Genomic DNA, 24,596 nt, shown 5'->3' with positions numbered 1-24,596 from the left:
TAATGCTCCTCTCCACACACAAAAAAATGTCACATTCTATCTTACCTGTCTTACCTGCGTTGGCTACAGTGTTCTCTTGTTTGCACTTTCCTATGGTGATGGACACGTCGTCAATGGCGATATCCCCCTCAAAACTCGGGCCTCGAATTCCTTCAAACACAATCTGTTCCGAAAAGAATCACAGACAGAGATACATAGTTGGTGAGTCAGGAACAAAGAGAGCCTTGGTATAACAAATTTGAATTAAATGCAGATATTTGTCTGAATAAAATTCTCCATGAACTAATAATACAAATTCTGTTTTCCATGTCTTTTTCATATCTAAGTAAGAGGTAGCATAACAATAAATGAATAAAATCAAATGTCAAATGAATTATTCAAATGGCACTCCTGAAACATCCATCTTGCGAGTGTTTAGAAGTAACATTTTTATCCCGGAATCATTTGTGGACCCACAACATCAAAACTAAACAGGAGACTCATCTGAAAACTTCCCCATTTTAGCCACCAGCCATCTGGTTTTGACTGACAGCCTAATTACTGTGGGGTACCAAGGCACCAAAAGCCCATTGCACCCAGCTAATCAAAAACCAAGCATATTCTTTCTGGCATCTGAGGAGAAAAAAAAAAGCAAATAAACAAGGAAACTTTGTTACCCCAGAATAGCAACAAAAGCAACTCTCATGACTGTAGTTGTTATTGGCTTTTACTGCAGATGCTGGTGTTTCATAATGTTCCGTTTTAAATATGATAGAGAAAGTGCTCACTGTGTAATCATGTCTGAGGGGTTTTCAATTCTACAGTAATAATGCCTTATTTGATCTGCTAAGTGGTTTCTACAGAAATCTGCTCCGTGTACAAATTGGATCATAGGCTCATACATGAAGCAATATTTTCTACTCCATCTGCAAACTAACCCTTGGGCAAGGCACTTAACCCTGCAGTTATTCCAAAAGAAAAGAGAGAAAAGCAGCTGCTGCTGTGCATATGAATGCAATGTTGATGGATAAAACTGTCGGCTTATATACCATGTCTGTGTACCTACAGGTTAACAAGAGAGCGAGCAGGTGCAGCGCATGGAGGGGTGGCAAATATGCATGACTGGCCGCGCTTTAAAAACTCCATCTGTTAATGCCAACACGCTGTGGTTAGAGAGCATTAACATAGCAGGCTTGCCATCCATTTGTGTGTAAATATATCAAGCCACAGCAAGAGTGGATTCAATTAACCTGGTTTTGACCCACCAAAGAGAAAAGCCTGATCTCACCCCGCACGTGCTCTCAGTAAATGAAAGGTGGAGAACACCACAGTAACCATATCTTGCTGCTGAGGTATTCCATTACCTGTGTTTTAATCTGTTAGCGCCTAACAGCAATGTCAAGTTGGGGTATCAAACTGAAATTCATGGGGCAGATAGCAATAACCTATTCATTGCAACAGACAAGGACCAGTGTGACTGCTTGCATGTGAAGTCATTTTTCAAATTCAGTCCTGCCGTGTAATCCCATGAACCCATGTTAAAGGTGAACAGAGAAGGTCGGGAGAAATTGAGAATTCTGTAAATTTCCCTAATCTAGTTTGATCAAATTTGATTCAGTTCATGTGGGTCGAACTTAAAAACTGCAGCAAGACTTCTATTGCAATCACTTTACTGCGATATATCATGCATGGAATGCTCACACTCTTATTTTACACCTCGACACACTGTTTTTTTCCCCAGTTCTCTCTCTCTTCAATCTATGTAAAGAGGTTATTCAATTACATTCATAAAGGGAAGAGAAAGCAGTGGTACAAGCTCATTCCCATGTGCTTTCTAATTCAGTCCCCGAATGAGAGAACTTCTTTGAATGAATAAATAAAATAATTAGGAGAACCGTGAAGCTGATTGGGCGGTGTTGTGGGAGAAAGAGAAGAATGCAAGCTGGATAAGTTCAGTTGGTTGGCTCATTTGTGCAAAGAGGTTATTTGATTTGTTAGGCAGAGTGGTTGCTGTGAGAGAAATTTAGGGAGCAGTGGATGGAGGAGGCTAATTGGTCAAAAGGCCCTGGTTCTCTAATTTGTTAACGCTACGGCTTCTTCATTGTGTGACTGTGGTAAACATTTAGTTTAATGTATGTACCCTCTTTCTTAAGTCCCAATCTCTGTGTACATTGTTGTCGCTAATTGGGTCAGACAAGCACACAGAGGGATCACAATTCTAAGACAAGCATCCAAATATACCTTCACTGACACGTGTGCATTCCTCTGTACACATGCCACAAGCAAGACGGCAGACTGTGGTATAATCAGGCACAATGAGAAAAAAATTATAGAGAGAAGGACGCCTAGAGACGAACACTGGCCTTGACAATCGGAACTCAGAACTACAGCGCAAATAACTCTCTCCTTTAAGCTACATAACAGCACAATCACACCAAGGAAAATAATTTCCTCAAAGACATCAAACAGAATGGCACAGCACAAAGCAATGCAATATCCTGCCACTGCAAAGTAATGATTTTATGCGTTTATTTTTCTGGAAAGGCTCAAAGAAATGGGTCTGTGCCCTTTAACTGAACGTTCGTTGCTGAAAGAGCTAGCTGAAGTGTCGCTGGTACTGACAGTACCTCGCTCTGCGCCAAGGAATATCTCAGAGTTTCTCAACCTTATAAGTGGCAAGGGTGCCTGATGTACAGGAATGGAGGATTGTAGGATGAATATATAACATTCATAGATGCAAGGTGCAGTGCATTCTTAACTAAGAATAATGTAGTGAACTATTTCATTATTTCCCAGTAACCCACAGACGTCTTTCTAAATCCACAGGACACCTTGGACATCTTGAAAGTGCTGAGGTCAGGAGACCGTGGGATGTAAAAATGGGGTCAGGGGCCATAAAAAACTCAATTTTTTAATATAATACACCTGATATTCAACTTCGACATTTACCATTAACTAAATACTCAAAATAAACAAACATACATCACACTATTTTGGAAAGCTAGGCTACAAAAATTCTTTTGCAAAATTGTGTAGGATTCTATAAATTCACAGGTCTCGTCATAACACTGCGTAGTGTGTGACACGGAGAGAGCATGTGAGCGAGGCTGACTGACATAGACAACTGAGTGTGTGTGTGTGTGACTGGAGGATCAAAGGGTGTACAGTAAAGTGTCAGGTTGGAGGTGTGAGCGTGTCGTTTTGTCGAGCCTTGTAACCTTTAATGTTCCCATTGATGTGCTATCCACATACCAGAGGGGACAGAGCCGTGAGAGGGAAACGTGGTAAAAAAAAAAAAAAAAAAGAGTTAGAGTGTGTGCATGTGTGTGACAGAGAGATGGAAGGAAAGAGAGAGAGAGAGAGAGGGAGAGAGAGAGAGCGAGAGAGCTTTGAAATACCAGTGCAGAAGAGAGTCGGTGCAGTGTGAGGCACACAAATGTGGGCTGGCCTGGTTTCCAACAAGCCCCCCAGGTACTGAACACTGCAAGGAACACAGATGGCCTCTGGGTAATCCACAGAGGAGCAAGTGGGGACACAAATAATCTACTACAACATGTTACCTCTTTTTTTGTAGCTCCAGTGATTTTATGTGTACATGTAATTTCTACTTTATTGATTGGTCTCAGTAAAAACAACAACAACAACAACAAAACACAGTCTCAAGGCCAATTTGTTTACCACTTGAACAATTTAGAGTAATGTATTGCAACCTTGCAAAAATAGAAATATGTGGTTGAACTGAACAATAAAAACATATCAAAAGGAATCTGCATAGTTGTAACATTTTTAAAATGTTTTTTAAATAGTGTTTTTTCCCCTTGAAGATGAACCCAAATACGGAGCAGAGAATCTCCTGAAGTGGCAGTTCACATTTCATGAATTCTACAACTTGAATATACTCAGAGAGTAGTAATCATGGCCGACAGGCAGTAAACAGTTTAAATTCCAATGCTTCCTTATCGGCTAGCCTTGCCACTACAATAAAGTCCTTGTATTAATGCTAGCCAATGGCTGAGCTGCAGCTCTTGTTTTAGAGAGGCGGGAAAGAAAGCTGTTCTCAAAGACATCATTACTTTTGTTGGATGCAGCACAAAGAGAGAGGAAATGCAGAGACGAGTGGCAGCACCTCAAAGGCCTTCGGTGTGTGCAGTCACTGAGCTGTGCACAGGGATAGAAAGTTTGTGCTCTCCATGGACATGCTTGCAACACGGGGTAGAAATGAAACAAGCTTCAGTATGCAGTCACTCCTGCACTCTGTGGAACCAAATAATATCTACTTCAAACAAACATCCCCGGGAATTAAAGTGAATTAGAGAAGGTGATAAAAACCATTCAGAGGGGAAACCTGAGATGACAGATAATGGACACAACTAGACTGCTGTTGATTTTCCTGTGGAATTTAGGTTAATGGCTTCTCCAGTCGAAGAGAAAACAAATCAATGCTGAACAATCAATAATAAATTGCAAAGCAACAGTCAGTGACACAGTTGCTGCAGTAGTCTACAATTTTGCTGCAGGCAAGTTGATAGTGGCTGATGCTGCAAATTTTTAGACTTAAGAACAGAACTGTAAACCACATCATCACATTTCTCTATAAAACCGCATTCAGACCAAGACAGCGATGCAGGTGAAACCCACAGGGGCAGTCTTGTCAAAGGTAATCAGGTGTTTTTATAAGGGTGGGATATTTATTTAACATTACTAACATACTGACTTCTCAAAAGAAGATCAAAAGAGTGAGAGAGCAAAATACAGTGTACAGAAAAGCCAAGACCAAAACTTAAAGGAGCATCTCACAGCTTTTACATGTTAAAGTCAATTAATTAGTGAAAGACAGTCAATGAAAACAGCGATCCAGTGTCTTCTGGGGCTCTGGAGGATTTTTTCCAAGTCCCTGAGGATGGAAAACCTCAATGATGTCACCAGGGTTATCTTGATTGGGGCTTGGACAAAAGAGCTGTTTAACAAAAAGCTTGGGGTAAAACCTGGGCTTGCAGAGTTTGAAAGATGTGGGCATTACCAGGGATGGAAGGCCTAGCTAAAGATCTTATCAAGCTGCATTATGGGAAGTGTAGGGTCCAATGTTTGACTCGGGCTCATTCTATAGCAATGTCTGCTGTACTGCAAATGGATTTTTATTGTATGATTTCCTTCACCAGTTCCCCACCATTAGGGAAGTGGGTAATAAACCAAATGAGGATTTATTTACCTTGATATGGCTGCAATTCTATTCTGCACAATTCTATGATTTAGAAATATCTGTGTGGCACTACAGCTTCAGATTCCCTGTGAACAATGACTACCAGTCATTGAAGGTACAATGTACATTTTCTTGACGTCTAAAAGTCGTATGAAACAATTTTTAAATGCATACATTCAGCTTAGTTCACACGTTATTTATTTTGTGCTGTTCTGCAGATGATGGCGATAATACATCAGTCAAAGGTTCAAAAAAGAAGTTTTGACGCTCAGAATTCTGTCTTTGATTTTTAAAAAACTGCAAATAACAACAACAAAGACACACCTACACAACCTACAGTTAAATAGATGCATCTATAAGATAAAATTTCCAGTATCTTAACTGTAAAGCATCAAGCTGAGGCTGTTAAATTTTAGTCCAAAATACATGAAGGATTTATTAAAAGGTGAGGGAATCAGTCCCTAATTGGACAACGTCATCTATAAATTCACTTTACCTCAAGTTCCCTCAACATGCGTTTTACAACAAACACAGCTGACCAGCACCTTGAGCATACCTGTTTTGTAAAACAGTGAAAATGAACTTTGTTTGGATACAGTTTAGTTGCCAAAGGCTCCTACTGCTTGCATCATATTCTTGTGAAAATACAGCAATGCCTAACTAGATCCCAGCAGCCACGGCGCGGCCCACAAATCACCTTTAACAGTCATCTTCTCTTTCATGCACATCACTTGAGTTTCTAAAGCGGTGAGCCAATAGCAATCTGCAAAATAAACTTATTAGAGCCGTTCTTCACAATTTCAACCGGGAGAAAAGAAGCTAAACAGCAGAGCGCAACACCACCAATCGTGTCAGGTAATTCCCATTGTCAACAGCAGACAGCTCAATCATTAATATTGATTGTGGGGAAACAAGCACTCCCAGAGACAGACAGAGGTGGAGAGGGAGAATGAGAGACAGTTAGAGAATAGTGGAAGACATCAACAGAGGGTGGTGACAGGCATGGCTTATTTACCCTCTGACCCACCTGTACATTGTTATTGGAATACATTTACACCCAGGAACCAACTTGTGCTCTGAGCTACAATTTTTAGTTTATAAAGCATTTTCACAATTTTACAGGCTGCACGGTAGCTTGGTGGTTAGCCCTTTGGCCTTGCAGCTAGAAGGTCCCCGGTTCATGTCCTGGCCTTCCTGGGATCTTTCTGCATGGAGTTTGCATGTCGTCCCTGTGCATGTGTGGGTTTTCTCCAGGTACTCGGCTTCCTCCCACAGTCCAAAAACCATGCCGAGGTTAACTGGTAATGAGGGGTGAAAGTAGTTTTAAATTCTTGCCGGAACTATTACCATTATGTCCGTAGTGTTGCCAACACGGCTGTCCTAAAAGTCGCTAAATGACGTCATCTCTTAACTTGCATATTTCCCAGTTTGCATGTAATTGCAATCAATGTTGTACGAGAGAGGAATAACGCTGTGGAAGAGACCAGAAAGTGAGTATAAAACACCCAAAATATGTTTTTGAACTCAAGGTTAAATGCTATGGTTTATTTTAGTATGACAGTGAAGAAACATTTTCATTTATATCCCGCTCCGTAAGTCTGGATGGGATCTGTAGTGCCACTGGGACTGCTGCAGGGTTACTGGACTGACAGCCTGTGCTTTGGTATGGGGAGGAGCTCACAGCAGCACCTGCTGCTTGTTGAGGACAGTAACTGCACAATGATCCGAGTTTTCCTGTCAGAATCTCCAAAACGGCAGAAAAAGTCGCTAGATTTGTTGCTAGTCGCTTTTGACAAAAAAAATGCTTTGGAAGTCGCTAGATTTAGCGAAAAAGTCGCTAAGTTGGCAACACTGTATGTCCATTGATGCTAACCGTTGTAAATCCTGTTGAAAGTTTTTCAGCCAATTACAAGAACGTGTGGAATTTCAGGTGTAATTTATTGCTCGCCCCCATCCTGGCGCAAGCAGCGCTTATTGACATCTATTGACTAGTTGTAGAAAATGTCCCAATGCAATAAATCAAGTGCACCTATTTACTATTAGCTGCTACTGGCCATAACAATCGCTGTGTTACAGAAGCAGACATGCACGCGCACTCACATACTGCTGAGTGAACTCCGGTCGATAGCAGGCAGCCAGGCGGTGCATGAGGCGGCGTACCCATAGATATCGGTGGAAGAGCGGCGTACCGCCATTGGATCTTTTCCCGGAACTGCGTTCCGCCACCAGATCTTTTGCCGGAACGCAGTTCCAGACCGTTCCGGCTTACGTTCACCTATGCTGGTAATTCTAAACTGTCTGTAGGTGTGAATGTGAGTGTGCTTGTTTGTCTCCATATGATAGACTGGTGACCTGTCCAGGGTGTCCCCCGTCTTCACCCTAAGTCACCTGGAATAGATTCTGGTCCCAACGCAACCCTAATGAAGATTAAGCGGTGTATAGATAGGATGGATGGATTTTCATTTAATAGACTGCTCAATCAATAAATTGATTAAAAAAACAACTGCCAGATGCAACTGATAATGACAGTAATCGTTAAAATGCAGGCCTTCACTACTTCTGAAATGAAATAATACAAACTTTCAGGGTTTCCTAAGTTAGAAATTCTTGATATAAAGAAAAAAGTAATTTCATAAGACCCAACTTAATACAAACACTCACTGAGGTAAAACATTTTAGGCCATAAAGTTACATTTTGACACTGAATGAACAAAGAAACTATCCAGAACCAAGAGAATTTACGCGAAGCTTAACAACGTGATACAAGTGCATAAATACTGTCATCCCTCTTGTTCGTGGAGTTCCTCTTCCAAAACCTGGTGCTGTGCGAGATTCTGTGCACTGCCTCAATAAAGAGACACTTACTTCAGGATCTTTGTTTTGAGAGTTTAATGCTTTTTCACATACAGACACACGGTCTCTCTTCAAGATCAGTTCCAAATAATGAAGGATCTACGGCCCTGGATCGTTGATACCACACATAAGTTGAGCAAATTTTTAACAAATGTGCTATTAATCAAATTATGTAGATCTGAATAAAACAGAGGGAACATGGGGCTTTTGGACTCCCTGTTGCCCAGCTGGTGACTCAGACTTGTTGTAGGAGGGGCAGTGATAAAGAGTAGGGAGGACTGACCGAGGGAGAAAACTCAAGAGAGACAGACAGGTATGGAGCAGAGAGAGAAATGGGGTTCACCTTTCTTATTTCACTTCATCAGGCCCTTGGGGAGCTTGATACATAATAGAAAGCAGTAAGAAATGAGGAAAAGTGAGAGAAAGAGTGGGAGGGAGAAAGAGTAACAAAGTATGTTTATCAGCTCACCTCCTCTGGCTGGTGTGGGGATCAGGGCGGTGTGCGCTCTACATTATTTAACATCCCTATTTGCTACACAGCAGTGCTTTGTGTGTGCGTATGTGTGAGACTTGAATAGATATATCACACTGAAGAATGGAAATATCTGTTAAAGCAGTTGTAAAGCTAAAAACAAATACTATTTATAATTGACTGACAGCACAATGGGCTGCCTGCATATACATCCTGATCCCCGAATTTAAGCGATTAAATGAACAAACAAAACAAAACTACACTTACTGAATTCTGAGTCTGTTTAATGCCTCAGCATTGTTTGAAAGCAACTTTGACAACCTGATGAGATTATTTCCAAGTATTTTTACACATTAAGAGGGTAGTTAAAGATCCCTGCTTTGAAAATGACATTTTATACGCAGTTAAGCAACCAATTCAGCCACTTGTAGGGTAGGATTTTCCATATCATTATTCTTTTTCGGTATCTGGTTCTTAAATGTATGGCCGAAATAATTCTGAATAGCATCTTGTCATTGTGTAGCGTATAGTAGTTTTACTGTGTTTGAGCAGGGTCAAGATGTTCAAGCTGCATCGACTGAGTAGGGGTGGATGTGAAACTTCATAGATCTGGTCTCGAGGAAGCATCACTGTAGAGTTACATCTAACTGATTTTCAGGTAGAAAGGGATTATTTCCCAGAAAATATAAACAAACTTCAAAATGTCAAACTTTGATACACCGAGATAAGTTTTTATGGGTTTAATCAATGACTGGAGAGAGACTTTACAGCTTTAAGATGTGAAAATAGACAAGAAAAAGAAAAAAGGGGAAAAGTGTGTTGTGACAAATTATGTCCTGAGTACATTATATTTCTGTCATGTACTTAGTAAAACTTTTATTTTTGGACTTAAGTTTTGTTTAGACACCAAAACTACTTGGCTATGTGTAGGAAAATATGATGGATTAGGTTAAAATGGAACTTCCTGCAACATCTTTGAAGCTTCTCCATAATTTACTTAATTACTAGAGGTTGATGAGTCCAGCCCTAATTGGTTGACTGAAATAAAAATAAAGTTGGAAAGCAATAAAAGAAATAAAAACATGTTGGTTTGTGATATACTACAGGCAAACATAACTTGTTAGAAAATTAGTTTCCCTGAAAATATAATTAAGAGACATCATTTTGAGGAGAAAAGACTCTGACATCACATTCCTATCCCTAAACCTAAACCCATGTGGTGCAGTGGTCAACTGGTACAAGCATGTCAATGAGAAAGAGCACTTTGAAGAGAGAGACAAAAGAGAAGGAGCTAAATAGAACTCAACCTTCAGTTGCCAGGGAGACAACCCCTGTCCAGCTTGGATCCCTCCTCACTCATCCATCCTTCCTCATCTACCTTTGCTACTTTTGTCAAATCACAGGACAAACAGGAGATGGATATTTAAGCTGCAATAACTTCTAAATTGATGACATAAACCCAAACTCATCACTCATTTCTTCTAGTCCACACACCCCTTTTCTCTCTCGCTAAAGCACCACTTACTTTGCTTGCAAACACATGTAGACACTTCTCCTTTCATCTTATTCTCATGTGTATAATTCCTGTTCATTACCAGGAGGTTACTGTGTCTGAACCAATTACCTGCCTGTTTTAACACTGTACAGTTACAGCATGGATCGGACAAGACTCCTTTTGCATTCTCTCTCTACTGTATGTGTGTCAGTGATGTCTGCATATATTTTGACCTGTGTCGTGTGTGTCCATCAGCACATACAGTATGTCTGTGGTGATGAGGGGGATTATGTTTCTGCTTCTGGCTCTATTAGGGGACACCTCCAGACTTTTGCTTTATCCAGATTTCTCCTCTTTGGTGCTTAACCTACATAAGCTAAGGGATGAGGGAAAACAACACTATGTTTTACCTTTTCATTGATATTGATTCTGACTGGTATTTCCCATCCTATATACTAGACCCTCCAGAAAAACGCGGGCAAAAATCCTTGATTATGCGGGCTAAACTCCTTGATTATGCGAATAAATATGCAGGGTTTTTATGCCATTTTATGCAAGGAAAATTGTGGAAAGTTGCAAAGTATGCAAATAGTTGTGAAATATGCAAATATGCGCGATTTACCTCCCGTCTGGCCGCGGAGTGATGTGTCCTCTAATCAGACACTGGGAATGCTGCGGGGTTACTGGACTGACAGCCTGTGCTTTGGGAGGGGGAGAAGCTCACAGCAGCACCTGCTGAGGATAGTAACTGCAGAATGAGCCGAGTTTTCCTGTCAGAGTCTCCAAAACGGCAGAAAAAGTCGCTAGATTTGTCGCTAGTCGCTTTTGACAAAAAAAGTCACTAGGACGCTTTGGAAAGTCGCTAGATTTAGCGAGGAAGTTGCTAAGTTGGCAATACTGGCGCCGTGCTCCGCATCAGCTCATGCTTCTAGTGTGTGTGTGTGTGTGTGTGAGAATGCGAGAAATGATGATGTCAGGCCGGGCGTCACATAAAAACTCACTCACAACTCCATTTGTATTGGTTATAGTTTTCTCATTTTATGCGGAAATTGCGAAATCAAGCGGGACCCGCATATTTCTCTTTTTTTCGTGGAAATGTGAGATTCTTGCGGGAATTATGCGCTGTTTTGCGGGGATTATGCGGCCTTTTGGGAAATAATTGACCCCCCGTATAATCAGCGGCATTTTGGTGATTAATGCGGGAATTCATGCGATCGCATAATCGCGTTTTTCATGAGGGTCTATATATACCCATCTTTACACATAAGCATGGTGACTTATTGTTCAGCAGAAGATATTCAGAAAAAATGTAGGTAAAGATGTTTAAAGGATGTACACTTTTAACCAAACTAATCTGGTTGTGTGTTTATGCTAATCTGATCCTGCCTTGTTCAGCTATCCGATTAGTTCAGTGAGGCACTCACAGCCCTGTTTCAACTATTTAGATTTTACAATATTCTTGTGCAAAACATTGTTTGTGAAACAGTAATAACAGTTATGCTAAGGTTGCTTTTTAATGACCCGTTTAATGCAAATATCAGCAGGTAATGTTCTTTATCCAGTCTGATCACACAATTGTCTGATTACTCCACCAAGGAATCCGGCGGACTTCTGTGACGATCGGCATAAGTTGTTAGCGGTTAGCAACATTACTCAAAAACAGGGCAACTGATTAGGATGAAATTTTCAGGGAAGGTGAGAAATGACACAAGGACCACCTCATTAGATTTTGCAGTGATGCGACACATAGTCTGGATCCACAGATTTGTTAAGGATTTCCCATTGTGTTAGCGGCACGGTGTCTCTTAGCAGCATGACGTCACTATAACTATGACAACAAGTGAACGCTACATCAGCTGCCTGCTGACGATCACATGATTGCGATGCTACTGCAAATCCACTGCTACCGACTTATCGGAAATTATACAAAGAAAAACTGATTAAATTGTAGATGTGCTTCCGAGTCCCATCAATTCCTGCCACCGGCTACATACGGAGGTCACACGATTCAGTATCCGTACATCACGTACACATGCACAACACACGTCTGTGCTCAGCGCAAGGTCAGAGAGTGAACAGTCTTGATGGAGTACTGTGCTCTCAGTGCTTTTCTTGTTGTTACTATGAACAAATCCAAACACAGTTATGAAGAAGCCTATTACAATGGCTAACTGTAACACAAAAACCATGGTGCTGCAGCTGGTTACAGATTTAGTGCAGATAGGCGTTTTCTATTTTGATGACAAAAGCTCTACGAGTGATAATCTATGTAATGATGATGAAGTCATTGTTGTGCCATTCATGAATCACATCATTTAAAGGCAAAGTTAAAGCATGAGAAGCCATTTACTTACAGCGTATTTTGGCAAAATGCACTGTGAATGACACAGTGGTCAAGATACACTGGATTACTGGTCACAAGAGATGTTAGGACTGAATGTCATATTGCTCCCTCGACACTGCTGCTGTGAAAACACAAAGAATTCTGCCGGACAGATTTCCAACATCGGAAGTCAGCCCACTGTATGCTACAAATGGTGTCTCCTGGAGGACGTTGACCTTCAGCTGTTGTGCTTATGGCTGGACAAAAGGAAAGAGATTCTGTCTCTGGTTTGTCCAGAAACAGAATAGCTTCAGTGGAAAAGTGCAGTAAATACTGGAGATGCCTCATCGGTCCAGCCACACTTGACCACAGAAAAGTAGAACTGTGCACTCTATGGACAATAACCATGATGCAACAACCCGCAAATGACTAGGATTAGTGATTGGATTGATGACTAATTTGGGTATGGTAGGTGTCACTCCAGGAGCAATTACAACTCTGAAAAACTTTCAGAAAAAAAGCGTGTGTAACGTTGTCATTTTTTGAATGTGTTATGTAAATAACGGTGACTGGATATGATACTGCATATAGTTTACAACTTCTTTCTGAAAGTGTCAACATGGATTTCCATGAAACTCAGTCATGAATTTAGAAGTGTAGGAGAACAAATGGATTACACGAGTGTGTGCTGAAGTTTCAAACTTTTGTCTAAGACTCGTTAACATGCAAATACGATAAAGCCTGTACAGTCCGACATCACAGAGGTGTCTTAAAACATACAGTATATCCCCACTGTTTCAGACTTCATTTTCCCTTTAATGTTAAAAGAAACATGGTGTTGCAAAGGCATAGTTAATGAAGAGCAAATGCAGCCCCCAGCTAAGGCCTTCAGCCCACATTCATCATGAATTCAATTTCCCCCATGCACGTACAGAGAGTATCTGGAATCATTACAACACAACTAGCAGGCATCCCCTGCTCATAAATAAGCCTGTTAATTGACCCGTCCTAGCTAATTGCTGTAGGGGATAAGAGACTAGTGTGTGTGTGTTTAAAAAAAGGAGTTCATCTGAGTGTGTGCATGTGTCTGAATCAAACACTGTGTTTATGCATATGATATTTTTTTGTGCGAAAAGATAATGTAGACAGATGGATATACAGAGGAGTGAGGGGATGTGGAGCGGAACGGTTGAAGATGCTTTCCTGAGTTTGTTGATTTTACAGCCATTAGTCATCAGCCTTGAGACAGGAGAGAGTGAAGAGGACCAGAGCAAGAATCGACCCAGCTGGTTCTCCCTGTCCCAGCACTGGCCAGATAGAAAGATGAGAGCAAGAAAAAACAAAAATAAAAAGAGACCAAGAAATACACACTGGGGGAATGGCACGCAAAACACAATCATCATTTTTGCACTCACTTTTTTTGCCCCTCTCCTGGGTTTGAAACTTACTGTGGGAGACACAGATACACACTCACACATAGACACAATGAGTAAGAAATGCTGGGAAAATGAGAGAGAGAGGAAGCACCGTGTCCAGTCAGAGAGGAGGACTGAGTCATCTAGTTTACTCTGCCACATGCCAACAGGGAAGAGCTAACTGCAAGCGCAGCTGCCAAAGAGCCGGAGGGACTTCGATGATGTGTCAACAGACAGTTCTCAAACACGGACGCTTCTTCTGTTATGTCTCCCAGAACATTTTCTTCCACTATTGACTGAATTTGTACAGTTAACTTAAACTTTAAACTTCTGGTGAACTTCAAGAAGGAGAAACGACTTTACAGCTCAAAGCACGGAAGGCTCTACCCCTTGAGCTTAACTTGAGTTTTGTCAGACAGTGAGGCATGAGAAATAATTTCCATCATTCCTAATCAAGTTAAAAATACTTTTCAGTGGCGTTAAGCAACTGTCCTTGTAACAGGAATATGACATATTCTCTTGTTGTCCAATCATACATGTTTGTGCTGCATAACTTAATGCATCTGGGCAACAGATTTCAAAGGGAAATTTACATTAAACCGACTGAATCTCAATAAAATACTCTTAACGAGCATCATATGTACTTCCCTTTTTTAAATAAAACACACCATTCTGATATTACTGCTATTCTTCGTGTACCTTTTTAAATGGAAATACATGGGATTATTCATTGTTACAGTGAAACGGTATTTATTTCATCATATGCAGGGATCCGTGGAAGAAATTCAGCACTCACGTTGATACCTGTCTGGTGTATTGAATTATCACGTTCTTCTATTTATTTATTCTCACTCGACGGTTATGACAGTGCATAGCTACATTTTTATGTTATTTAAATCTTTCAAATCTGTGTGAAACCTTGTCTCCAGCCCTGAGATCAGCACATTCTTGATGAAGCGAATGATTCCCTGTTTTCTGTGTGGATAGGCCGCTGCTGACATTCAGCAGAAAATGAGCTGAATGTTCACTCAAAGGCCCTCATTTATCAATACTTCCTTCAGTACTAAAATGTCAGAATGCTGTACCCACATTTATTTAATAACTGAAAAATGCACACAAGTCCCTCATATAAAAACCTTGGGGTTTATTTATGTTCATCATACTTCCATTGCCTTCATTAGCACTACTTTTGCACAAATTTGTGTGGCTTGATAAATAATATTGTGATAAAATATCGATTGTAGAGGGCAACCGCTCACAATGCATATATTCTGAGAACGTAATTGGCCGCAGTAACCCAGGTGCTGGCAGGAGCGCTAACGGGGCTGATGCCTGCCAACAGAGGGCTTGGGTTCTTTCTCTAACCCTTCATCTACCCTGCTGTTAAAGACGCTCATTTTTCTTTCTAGAACCTGTTGATATTTTGCCTCCAAGGCAGAAAAAAGAGAGTTTGGATATGTGTTAAATTCAACATCACTGTGTACGAGGTAGCACTGATTCTCGGAGTAAATTCTGGGCAACAAATCTAAATTTGATGGATTTCTCTTGTTCTTTGGAGCTTTAAATGTCTCTGCGGAGAATGTACTGTGAAAAATTTATCAGATTCTGAGCTGAGTTTCAAGCCCAACTCTTTGTGGAATTCCCCCGGTTCGATGATAGCAGGGTATGAAATCCCGCTGTTCTATCTAGGCTGCAGCGGAGGCTTCCTCCTGGGAAAGACACAGCAGAGAGGAAAAGGCAGCAGTAGAAGGAGCGCCTCAGAGACGGGAGAGATGACAAGAACAAAAGGAATTCATTTTTTTCTTCTTTTGAGTGTAAGCCAAAGCAGACCTGACAATAGTGTTGGCACGTGGTGAAAATCAACCGTCAAGAAGCAAGCACTGGAAGCTGATTTGAGTCGGGAGGTTGAGTTCTTTAAACATCACATTACCGGTGCAGAGCAAACTGCACGCTTGGCTCGCAGCAGATGACCGGGTCATACCTGCAGGTCAGCTTATGAATCAGCACGCAACACACCTCAGCAGCATGTGAGGCTGCAGAGCTGAGGGGAGGGTGACAGTGTCTTTAAGAAGCACAAGCAGATACATCCTCTGGTCTGCTGGACGTGTGTTTCTGTAGAGACCAGCGATCTCATAAAAATTTATATTTTCTTCACTGTTGGATCCTTGTTTCTGTAATTGCTTACATTGGAAAGAAAAGTAAGCACCAAGCCCTTACCTGGAAGGGTCCACTGGGGCTGATGTCAAAGAACGCTTTCTTCCAGTCTGGGCCCTGATGACCAGACTTTGTCCATATCACTGAGTCCACAGAGGCGATGCTTCTGACTCGCAGGAGTACATTAAGGGTGCCTGTTGGAAAGCACACAGCCACACACACATACAGATCATTAGAAACCGTCAGTAGACTGTCAATTTAACTGTAATTGGCCAGTCTCTACAGTCACGCAAGTGCATCTCTTTACCATCTAGGATAAGTGGCCAACTAATGACAGATCCCACCATGCTTACACAAATGTAATGGATTGTTTACGGTTGCCAGTGAAACGCAGGGTAATTGATTGAACCCATCACCTTCATCCCACCAAAACTATTTTGTGGTTTACAATTCAGCAAGAAGCAAGCTGTGTTGTGGCTGCTTGTATTTGACATGAACACAGTCTGTAAACATCACAAAATATCAAGCTGCTGTCTCATTGTCAAGATTACCAAAGAGAACCGTCTTCACAAAATCGAGGGAACCAAATTCTAAACAACAGAACAGATGGCACAATTCAAACTTTCAGTAGATTTTGTTTCTGGATAATCTCAAGAGAAAACATGACTCAAGAATATATTTTAAAAATTATTTCTATTCATTTTTCTCTAGTACCTTGGCCTATATGTGCAAGACCAACAAAAGCAAAGTACAACTAACGTTCTATTCTTACACATATTTGAAACAAGTAAAGTTAATCCCTGCACAGCATAGTGGCAGCAGGGCACATTTTCTTCAGCCAAATTAGGTTTATTAGTGAATTGCTGTAGTGAATCCATAGAATCATTTATCAGTGCGAGTGTTGATGGTATGTAACAGACAGCAGAAGAACAGGGGATCTCAGTTCTGTGAATTTTCCATTTTATTTATATCATACCAAAAAAGAAAAAAAAAGACGAATGAATGAAATTACTCACATATATCAACCAGCAATAAACTGCTCCAAATACTTTAAATTTTTTCATATTTCGATAGGAAGAAACACTGCGTGTCATTGACTCATCTGGGTTTATCTAAGTAGAAACATTGTATTGCATACTGCATATATTAGGCTGAAGCTCGAAGGTCAGATACTGTGTGTGAATGACATTTAGGTAAAAAAATAAAATGCATGAAGTTCCTTGGATAATATGCAATATGTCTTGACTCTACAATGATAGTCCAGTGGATGGTTTCAATTCATTCTGGCACAGCACGGGAGTGAAAAAACAGCAGCAAGGAGGTGAGAGAGAGAATTTCAGACAGAAGTAGCAGTTGAGAGGAGATGGGGGGAGTTTGCAAGAAAAGGAAGGTCTCAAAGAAAGATTAATTGAATTAGTTAATTGACTTTGTGCCATTTAATATATGCACAGTATGTACCTCACTACCACATGATATTTGGACTAAAGAATGACACTATTCAAGCAATGGAGATGTGATCCAAACAGAGTCGCTCTCTCTTTACTCGATCTCTCTCTCAGGTCTTTAAGGTGTGAGAGAATCATTCATCTTCTTAATGATCCCCAGCCAGCTCCTAATTGGAACATTAACCAACCACCAGTCTCTTAAACAAATACACAAGCAGGGAGTACAATATCTGTGCTATATACCATACCGTGTGTGTGCGGGAACTCAAGTTCTTCAAACCGTAAACAAAAAAGTAGCAGTAAAGAGCTTCCTACTTTGTCACAAGATAGGTGTGACTAGGAAAGGACACCATTTGTAAAAGAAGCAAACTAGGAAATTAAGCAACATGATGTGTGTGTCTGTGTGTAACACTCAGAAAGAAGCAGTGGCAAGTAAACTGCCCATCCAGGCTTCACTCTAAACTCTTTAAATATCCTTCCAGCATCTACAGAAACTGACATGCGTATGAAAGGGGTGACATTACTATTTTACTTTTGTCCTGGTTTAAACAAAAATGACTGACATAAAATACACAAATTCAAGGGTATCCCAAGATAGAAATTTTTCACATTTATCTGAACCAATGGATTTCCCGTTTTTGTTGGGATTCCCGTGTAATCTTGAAGTAAGTGGTTGACATTTTTGGTAAATACACTAAATTATTTTGCTGGACAAGCAGATTGATGCTATTCATTCATCCATCCATTCACCATAAAGCTACAGCCAGACCGTACAACAGATGGTGGTTCTTCAAGAAGGCACTATGTCTGGCCAAGAAACGGTCCTACAGATGCTCCTCGTAAAAACCACACCGCACAGTTTTTATGCTTTGGATTCTTAGGAATTAAACAAAGATAAAAGATATAACATGTTAATCATTGACCTTTAGAAGTGCTGATAGATTGATTTTGTAACCTTCAGATGGAGCCTCGCTAACTGTTCATCCCTGGTTCCAGTATTTGTGCTGAGCTAAGCAAACCGAATCTGGCCTCAGATTCATGTTATAAAGAATAAAAAAATAAATGAAAAGTATTTGCCCTCAGATGTAAGTGTGGGAGAGATACAACTAAGAATATTTCTCAAAATGCCAAACTATTTCTTTGACGTGGTTCATTTTGGTAGGAATAGTTTGGGTCAAGCATCATGAAGGCACAAGCAGCTAATTCTGGTAATCCTACATTAAGAAAGTCACATGCAATATCATATTAAATTTGAAAGGACATGGGCAGCACTGCAGTTACACAATGAAGAGACACACTGGCTAATTTTAATGTAACCTGCTTTCACCTGCTCAACCCACTCTCTCACTCTGTCTCCACTTATCTGAGCCTCATTGTTTCTTCCCTCTCTCATCACCAATTCCCTCTCTCTCACCATCAGCACCCACCCACACACACACTACAGAGGGGAAAGGAAAGAGGACCCTGATAAGCAGTCTATTGATTGGACTGAGGTAAGGCTGAGCGTGTTGGTGAGAGTGTCAGAGAGGCAAAGGACAAGGCACAGCTCTATCAGGGCTACTTCTCTGTAGAATGATGAGTGGGGAGGACAGCAGAGAAACGCATCCACACACACAGGCATGCACTGCTGTACTTGAACTCGGATGAGTTGCTTTTCTTTTGATGACTTCAAGTAGGCCTGCATTGATTCTCACCTCCTTCTGTCTCTTCATCCTCTCCTCTCCTTTGAGAGCAACTTGCTGCCCGTTTGCTAAACAGTGCAGAGGAAGCTGAGAGCTGTGACTTCTGTCACTGAACAACAACAAACTGAGACAAAGTTTTTAGCAAATTACCAAATCAGGAACACAAGAATAGGGACAAATCTAATCTAAATCCTTTTTAAAAAAAATCAAACCTTCCTGGACAACAAGCTGGTTTCCTCAAAATCTAAAATCTAAACCTAAAAAGCTAAAGATAATGCAAGAATATACAGACAGAGTGCATATTACCAAAATGTAGGATAATACTTGCTGTGAAGTATAAAATCAGGCCTGCACAGTGGATCGGTGGGTAGCATTGTCACCTTGCAGCTAGAATATCCCCAATCCACCTCCCGGCCTGGGATCTTTCTGCCTGGCGTTTGCATGTTCTCCCTGTACTACTCTCTCCAGGTTCTCCGGCTTCCTTCCACAGTCCAAAAACGTTCTGACGTTAATTGGTGATTTTAAATTTTTCACAAGTGTGAATGTGGGTGTGCTTGTTTGTCTCTTTGTGTAGCCCGGCGATGGACTGGTGATCTGTCCACGGTGTCCTCTGCCTTCACCCTAAGTCAGCTGGGATATACTCCAGCACCTGTGCAACCCGAATGAGGATTAAGTGGTGTATAGATGATGGATGGACGGATGTCACATTATACTGACACAGCTAAATTGCCACAAACTGCAACCACCATTCTTCTTCCACACAAACCTGTAAACAGAAACTTGTTTAAAGTCTTACTTTGTAAAAGTGTTGCCCCAGCAACATGCAAGAACTACATTATTTAAAGACCCCAAACTCTAATTTGTCTTCCATCACTTTGAAATTAAAATAATCCAGTGATTCCAAGTAAGCTTGCCAGTGGCACTCTGCAAACCCGAGCCAGTATAAAGTACGACCCAATGCCAAACAAAACTAATTAAATGTTGTTTATTGTTGCTGCCAGTGAGCCCAAAGAGAAACACATTAAGGTGAACAGCAAAACACATCACCTGGGGAGGTCTGTATTTGCAGAGCTGCCCCATTCCAAACCTAAAACCCCAACTAGGCAAAGAACATTATACTTTCTCAACTTGTTTTGCAAAATCCTCAAAAGATACTTTTCCCTTTTTTTCTTCATCCCAAACCTTAACATTACAAAAACGCCGACGTATACGTGGGTCAGAAAAGAGCAACATCCAAAGAGCATTTCTAAAAATTGCCTCGTGTCAAAGAGCCTGAATCCTTTCAACATATAAAGCCACTGAAGCACTTTTACAGTGCTTTAACACTATATAATCAAGTACATAAAAGTAGTTCCAGTACTTCAGCATCCTCTCACTACTTCTGGAAATCAACAAGTAGATAGCCTCTCCTGAAGCTCTCTTTTTTTTTCCTGGTAGTATTTTATTTTTCTTAGCCCGTCTCTTTTTCCTACCATCCTCTTTGGTCTCGGCCTCGTCATTAACCTTGTCCTTTTTCCGAGGCCTGGCTGACCGTCCTCCTCCCCTCACTCTTCTCCTCTCATCTCTCCTCTCACTGACCCCTTCTGCCTTATCCTCATCTTGCCTCTTTTCGCCATTAGGAGTCACACTGTGTCTCCGTGGCAGGAGTGTGAGCTCTGCCAAGGTAAGGCAATTAAAGCAACAACAGATTGGAACAGACTGGGGGACCAACACTGGAAATTTCGGGAGAAAGCTGCTGCAGAGCTGGAAAGAGATTGTACTAATTGTACACAAGCGATGTGTGAATGGTGTTTCATTGTCTTATCACATTGAAGCACCTATAATAGCTTGAACCAAACTGCTAAATAAGAATCTAACTGCTGCAGTATCTGCCACATCTACTCATAAAGGGCTATGAGACTTTAGTATATAAAAAAATCTGTCGGAAGTGAAGCAAAGATTTGACACCAAATGTTAGACAAGCATATATTGAACTGAATTATTTGACAATTTGTAAGGGAATCAGTGAAAATCTGTATTTTTTTTTTAAAACCCTATTCTTCATATGATTAACCTGTTAAGCAAATAATTGATCACTTTATTATGATTGGATAAATTAGCACTGAGTGTTATATAAAAAAATAACTACCAGAGAAATAAGAAGCAAATCAACATTTTAAAGCTGTTCTTCTTAAACCAGTGAATCCCTACTTAATGCCTCCGTTTTCTTTCTCCATATTTCCTGCCTCTCTCCACTGTTGCTATTGAATAGAGGTAAAAATGTTCTCCAAAAATAATTAAAAACAAATAATCTAATATTGCCTCAGTGTGATCATCCTCATTCAATTCAGCAACAGGTCAAATAGTCTTCTAGATTCATCTTGATAGTATTGATTATTTTTACAGAGGTGTGTGTGCTATAAGAAGTCCAAACACCCCACATGTTTTTCGGTGTATCTATGGAGTTGTGCACTCACATGTCTGCTTACACTGTCTCTTATTTGTACAACTAAATGTACATAAAGATAAAGATAAACACATTGATACATATGTACGCACATACATGTGTGCACACTAACATTTTGCCCTTCTAAACCATGCACATCCTGAGGAGACAGGGGAGGTCAGCAAGGGAACAAATGTTACAAGGGACACATAAATCAATAGTGTGTGTGTGTAAATAAATGTGGGCATGCCTTCATTTATTAGTTTTATCAAATTTGTCTGTTTTTGTAGAAAACCAAGCCTGTTTGTGTGTGTGTGTGTAGGAGTGTGTGCAGGTGTGTAGCTCCAAGATGTATGCATTCTAGCAATGTGACAGAGCATATTATGATGAACAGCTCCCCCAAATGACTGATTGTGTCTTGCCACTGCCATAAATCACACACCCACTGCCCCCTTCAACCACCTCCAAACACACACAAACGCACGTACTGAGGTAGAAGCAGGAACATACAAAAAGAACTTTTGTACCATCCTGCTCCCACACACACTCTCTTGCTTATACACACAGTTACACAGCATTGTCTGACAAGCTCTACATGCGAGGGTCAGACTCAGAGTTCAGCTTTTCAGAGAAGCTCAGCAGTAGAAGAACCCCGGCAGCATTTAGTGCCAGCAGACTCTCCAATGCATGTCCATGTGTGCCAGTGGGTTTCTATAAATGCTTCCATATGGTGGAACACGATGTGAATCTGGGCATGTTTTTGTCAACAGTTTCCTTCTCTCTACTACTCACCAATGTGCTTGCCCTTCATGTGATAGTAGAAGGAGACGCAATATGGGACTCTGCCGGAGCCCTTGGGGCCTCTGTTTGAGGACACATTAAACAGTGGAGACAGTAGACGAGCCTTGTCCCCCTTAACACGTGGACGTGATGCTTCAATGTACATGTAGTACCCTGCAACCAACGAGAAAACAAAAGAACAAAACAGAAAAAAAGACTGAAGAGACCTTCGATGATGGTATGTTATGCTGAAACAACATAATGGATACTGTATTAATTTGAGTTGACTGATATGTGAAATGGCATTCTTCTTGAATACTTTTTTTTTTCATCTCTTTACTCCTCATAGCCTAGCCAGGCTAGACCCATGTTCTGAAGGCACAAGGGTCTAGGGCCGCTCGACAGGGAGGGAGGCGGGCTAAAAGGTTGTCTTTCAAATCACTCTGCAGCAATTGGGTAGGTATACAACCAATCAGCGCAACGAATAGGCTGACGTAGTTCCTAGAGCGCCGGCGGATTGTGGCTAAGTCCCATTAGCTTCCCAACCAGCGGAGCCGCGGAGCCAACTGGTATATTAAGGATTCGCCATATCCCGTCGGCATAAATCCAAATACGTCTTTCTTCTCAATGAAACACTTCAGTGCCGTCCTTTGTTTATCTTTCAAGTTGAATTTTAGCTTCAAATCTTTAAGGGCTGTGGCCAAAGTCGAATCGAAAGATAACTGTTTATTGTGCGCCGGTTGTTTCTGTCAGAATCGTCACGCCTCTGTCGTCACTTCGTTACGCCCGCCTTCTGACTCTACACTTCATGGTGATTCGTCCGGCCAGTTTTAGGAGCATCCAGCCTCGAGCCTTATGGAGGGTAACTAGACCCACCCTGGCAGAGAATTAAATTCGTTGCCGTGGGTTGTCTAGCGCGGCTAGGCTACCTCATACTGAGTGACAACTCCAAATCAATCTAATCGGAACTCTTAATCAACTCTGATCCATATATTAGGTCTTTTTTGTATGAACAGTGAAATGACAAACAGCTGCCCAAAAACCTTGAGAGATTTTTGAACCCATACCTCTCAAGCTGTTCGTTCTATATTGAGGTAAAACTACTCAAATTAAAGTTGGGACCTGACATTTTAATACGGTACCCATAATTATTTTTCAAATTGTTGTGGAAGACAGAGATTGAAGAACAAGAACAAAATATGTGTACCTGTCCTGTATCGTATGTGAAAATTCCGGCTTTCTGTTTGTTCACTTTAATAATACTTAAAATGATGCAGTTTTATTTATTTCTCACTGCGAAAACTCTGCAGATCTGAATTTAAAGTTAAAATGACTCCCCAGTTTACTCACCCTCTTTTGTTCCGCTGCGATCAGTCTCTGGCCCGGTGTTGGCAGATCGCTTGGGATTTTGCGTCAGATGATTCTGTCTCGTCCAGTCAAAAACATCACTCCGGTCTTGAGAGAAACCACAAATCCGCTCATCCTCAAAACCACACACATGGTCTGGAATGTGTGTGTATGTGGAGAATAAACAAGAGTGAAAAACATATTAAATCGGCAACATGTCAGGTAAGTGACATTACAAACTGCAGGTGACATAACCTACTGTTGTTTTTATGTTTTTTTTTTTTATTCCTCACCCACATTTCCCAGGAAATGAATGGCAACAGCACAGGCCTATAATGCCCTCTACATTATGCTCTTCAAATCAGACAGCCAGGCAATTACTGACAAAGTGATAGGCACAATGTAGGAGGCAGGGTATATAAAAATGAAGCTTTAAGTGGACTCTGCATATTATGCATATTTTGTGTTACATCTACATGTGGAAAATTTTAAAGGCATCTATGACTGGGTCAGGAATTGGCAAATGTAAAATGAGATAATAAAAACAATAAAAATATAAAACAACATCAGAATGTTTTACTGTTTGAAGACAAGCCATTTGAAATAAAACAAGATTCCCAGAGAAACTGGCCCCAACTGAACCAGGTTTTACAACTATATAGCATAGTAATAAAGCCTGTATATGTGGTGTATTGGATGGGTTTTAGATGTTATTCAGTGAGGTTTCAGTGAGACATTAGTTAAATGCTTCAGGCTCAAGAATCCAATGATTTCGTCAACTGGCCGACTGATACTCTGTTGGTCATGTGGATGCTGCACTAATAAAAGTATTGCTACCAGAAATAATAATATTAACATTTCAAAGAAAACCAAAAAGACTGCATTTTGTGTTACAATTTGGGCTGTCTAAGATGTACCTTGACAGTCTTGAGATAAACGTGGTAAAATTTGTGGCCATTAATCAAACGGAGGTTTAAGATGCACCATAAGACACATTTGGTATGCCGTGATGACGCATTTTTGGAT

At 40.8% G+C, this 24,596-nt stretch overlaps 1 protein-coding gene across 4 annotated transcripts in view; it reads right to left on the bottom strand.

Moving 5' to 3' along the window:
• LOC110961457 (MAM domain-containing glycosylphosphatidylinositol anchor protein 1) overlaps positions 1-24,596 on the bottom strand; it is a 193,996-nt gene that overhangs the window by 9,859 nt on the left and 159,541 nt on the right. For 3 of the 4 annotated variants that reach the window (XM_022209079.2, XM_051938119.1, XM_051938130.1), the window contains 4 exons: positions 23,574-23,726; positions 22,236-22,397; positions 15,955-16,085; positions 46-163 (listed from right to left, as the gene is read on the bottom strand). In XM_022209079.2, the coding sequence (XP_022064771.1) occupies positions 46-163; positions 15,955-16,085; positions 22,236-22,397; positions 23,574-23,726 (564 nt within the window). The remainder of the gene's footprint in view (positions 1-45; positions 164-15,954; positions 16,086-22,235; positions 22,398-23,573; positions 23,727-24,596) is intronic. The other variant, XM_022209087.2, reaches the window with a different exon arrangement.

This window comes from Acanthochromis polyacanthus, chromosome 2 (assembly GCF_021347895.1).
Source record: "Acanthochromis polyacanthus isolate Apoly-LR-REF ecotype Palm Island chromosome 2, KAUST_Apoly_ChrSc, whole genome shotgun sequence".
Lineage (NCBI taxonomy): Eukaryota > Metazoa > Chordata > Actinopteri > Pomacentridae > Acanthochromis > Acanthochromis polyacanthus.
The sequence above is the reverse complement of the archived record's forward strand: the minus strand, read 5'-3'. Positions and strand labels throughout refer to the sequence as shown.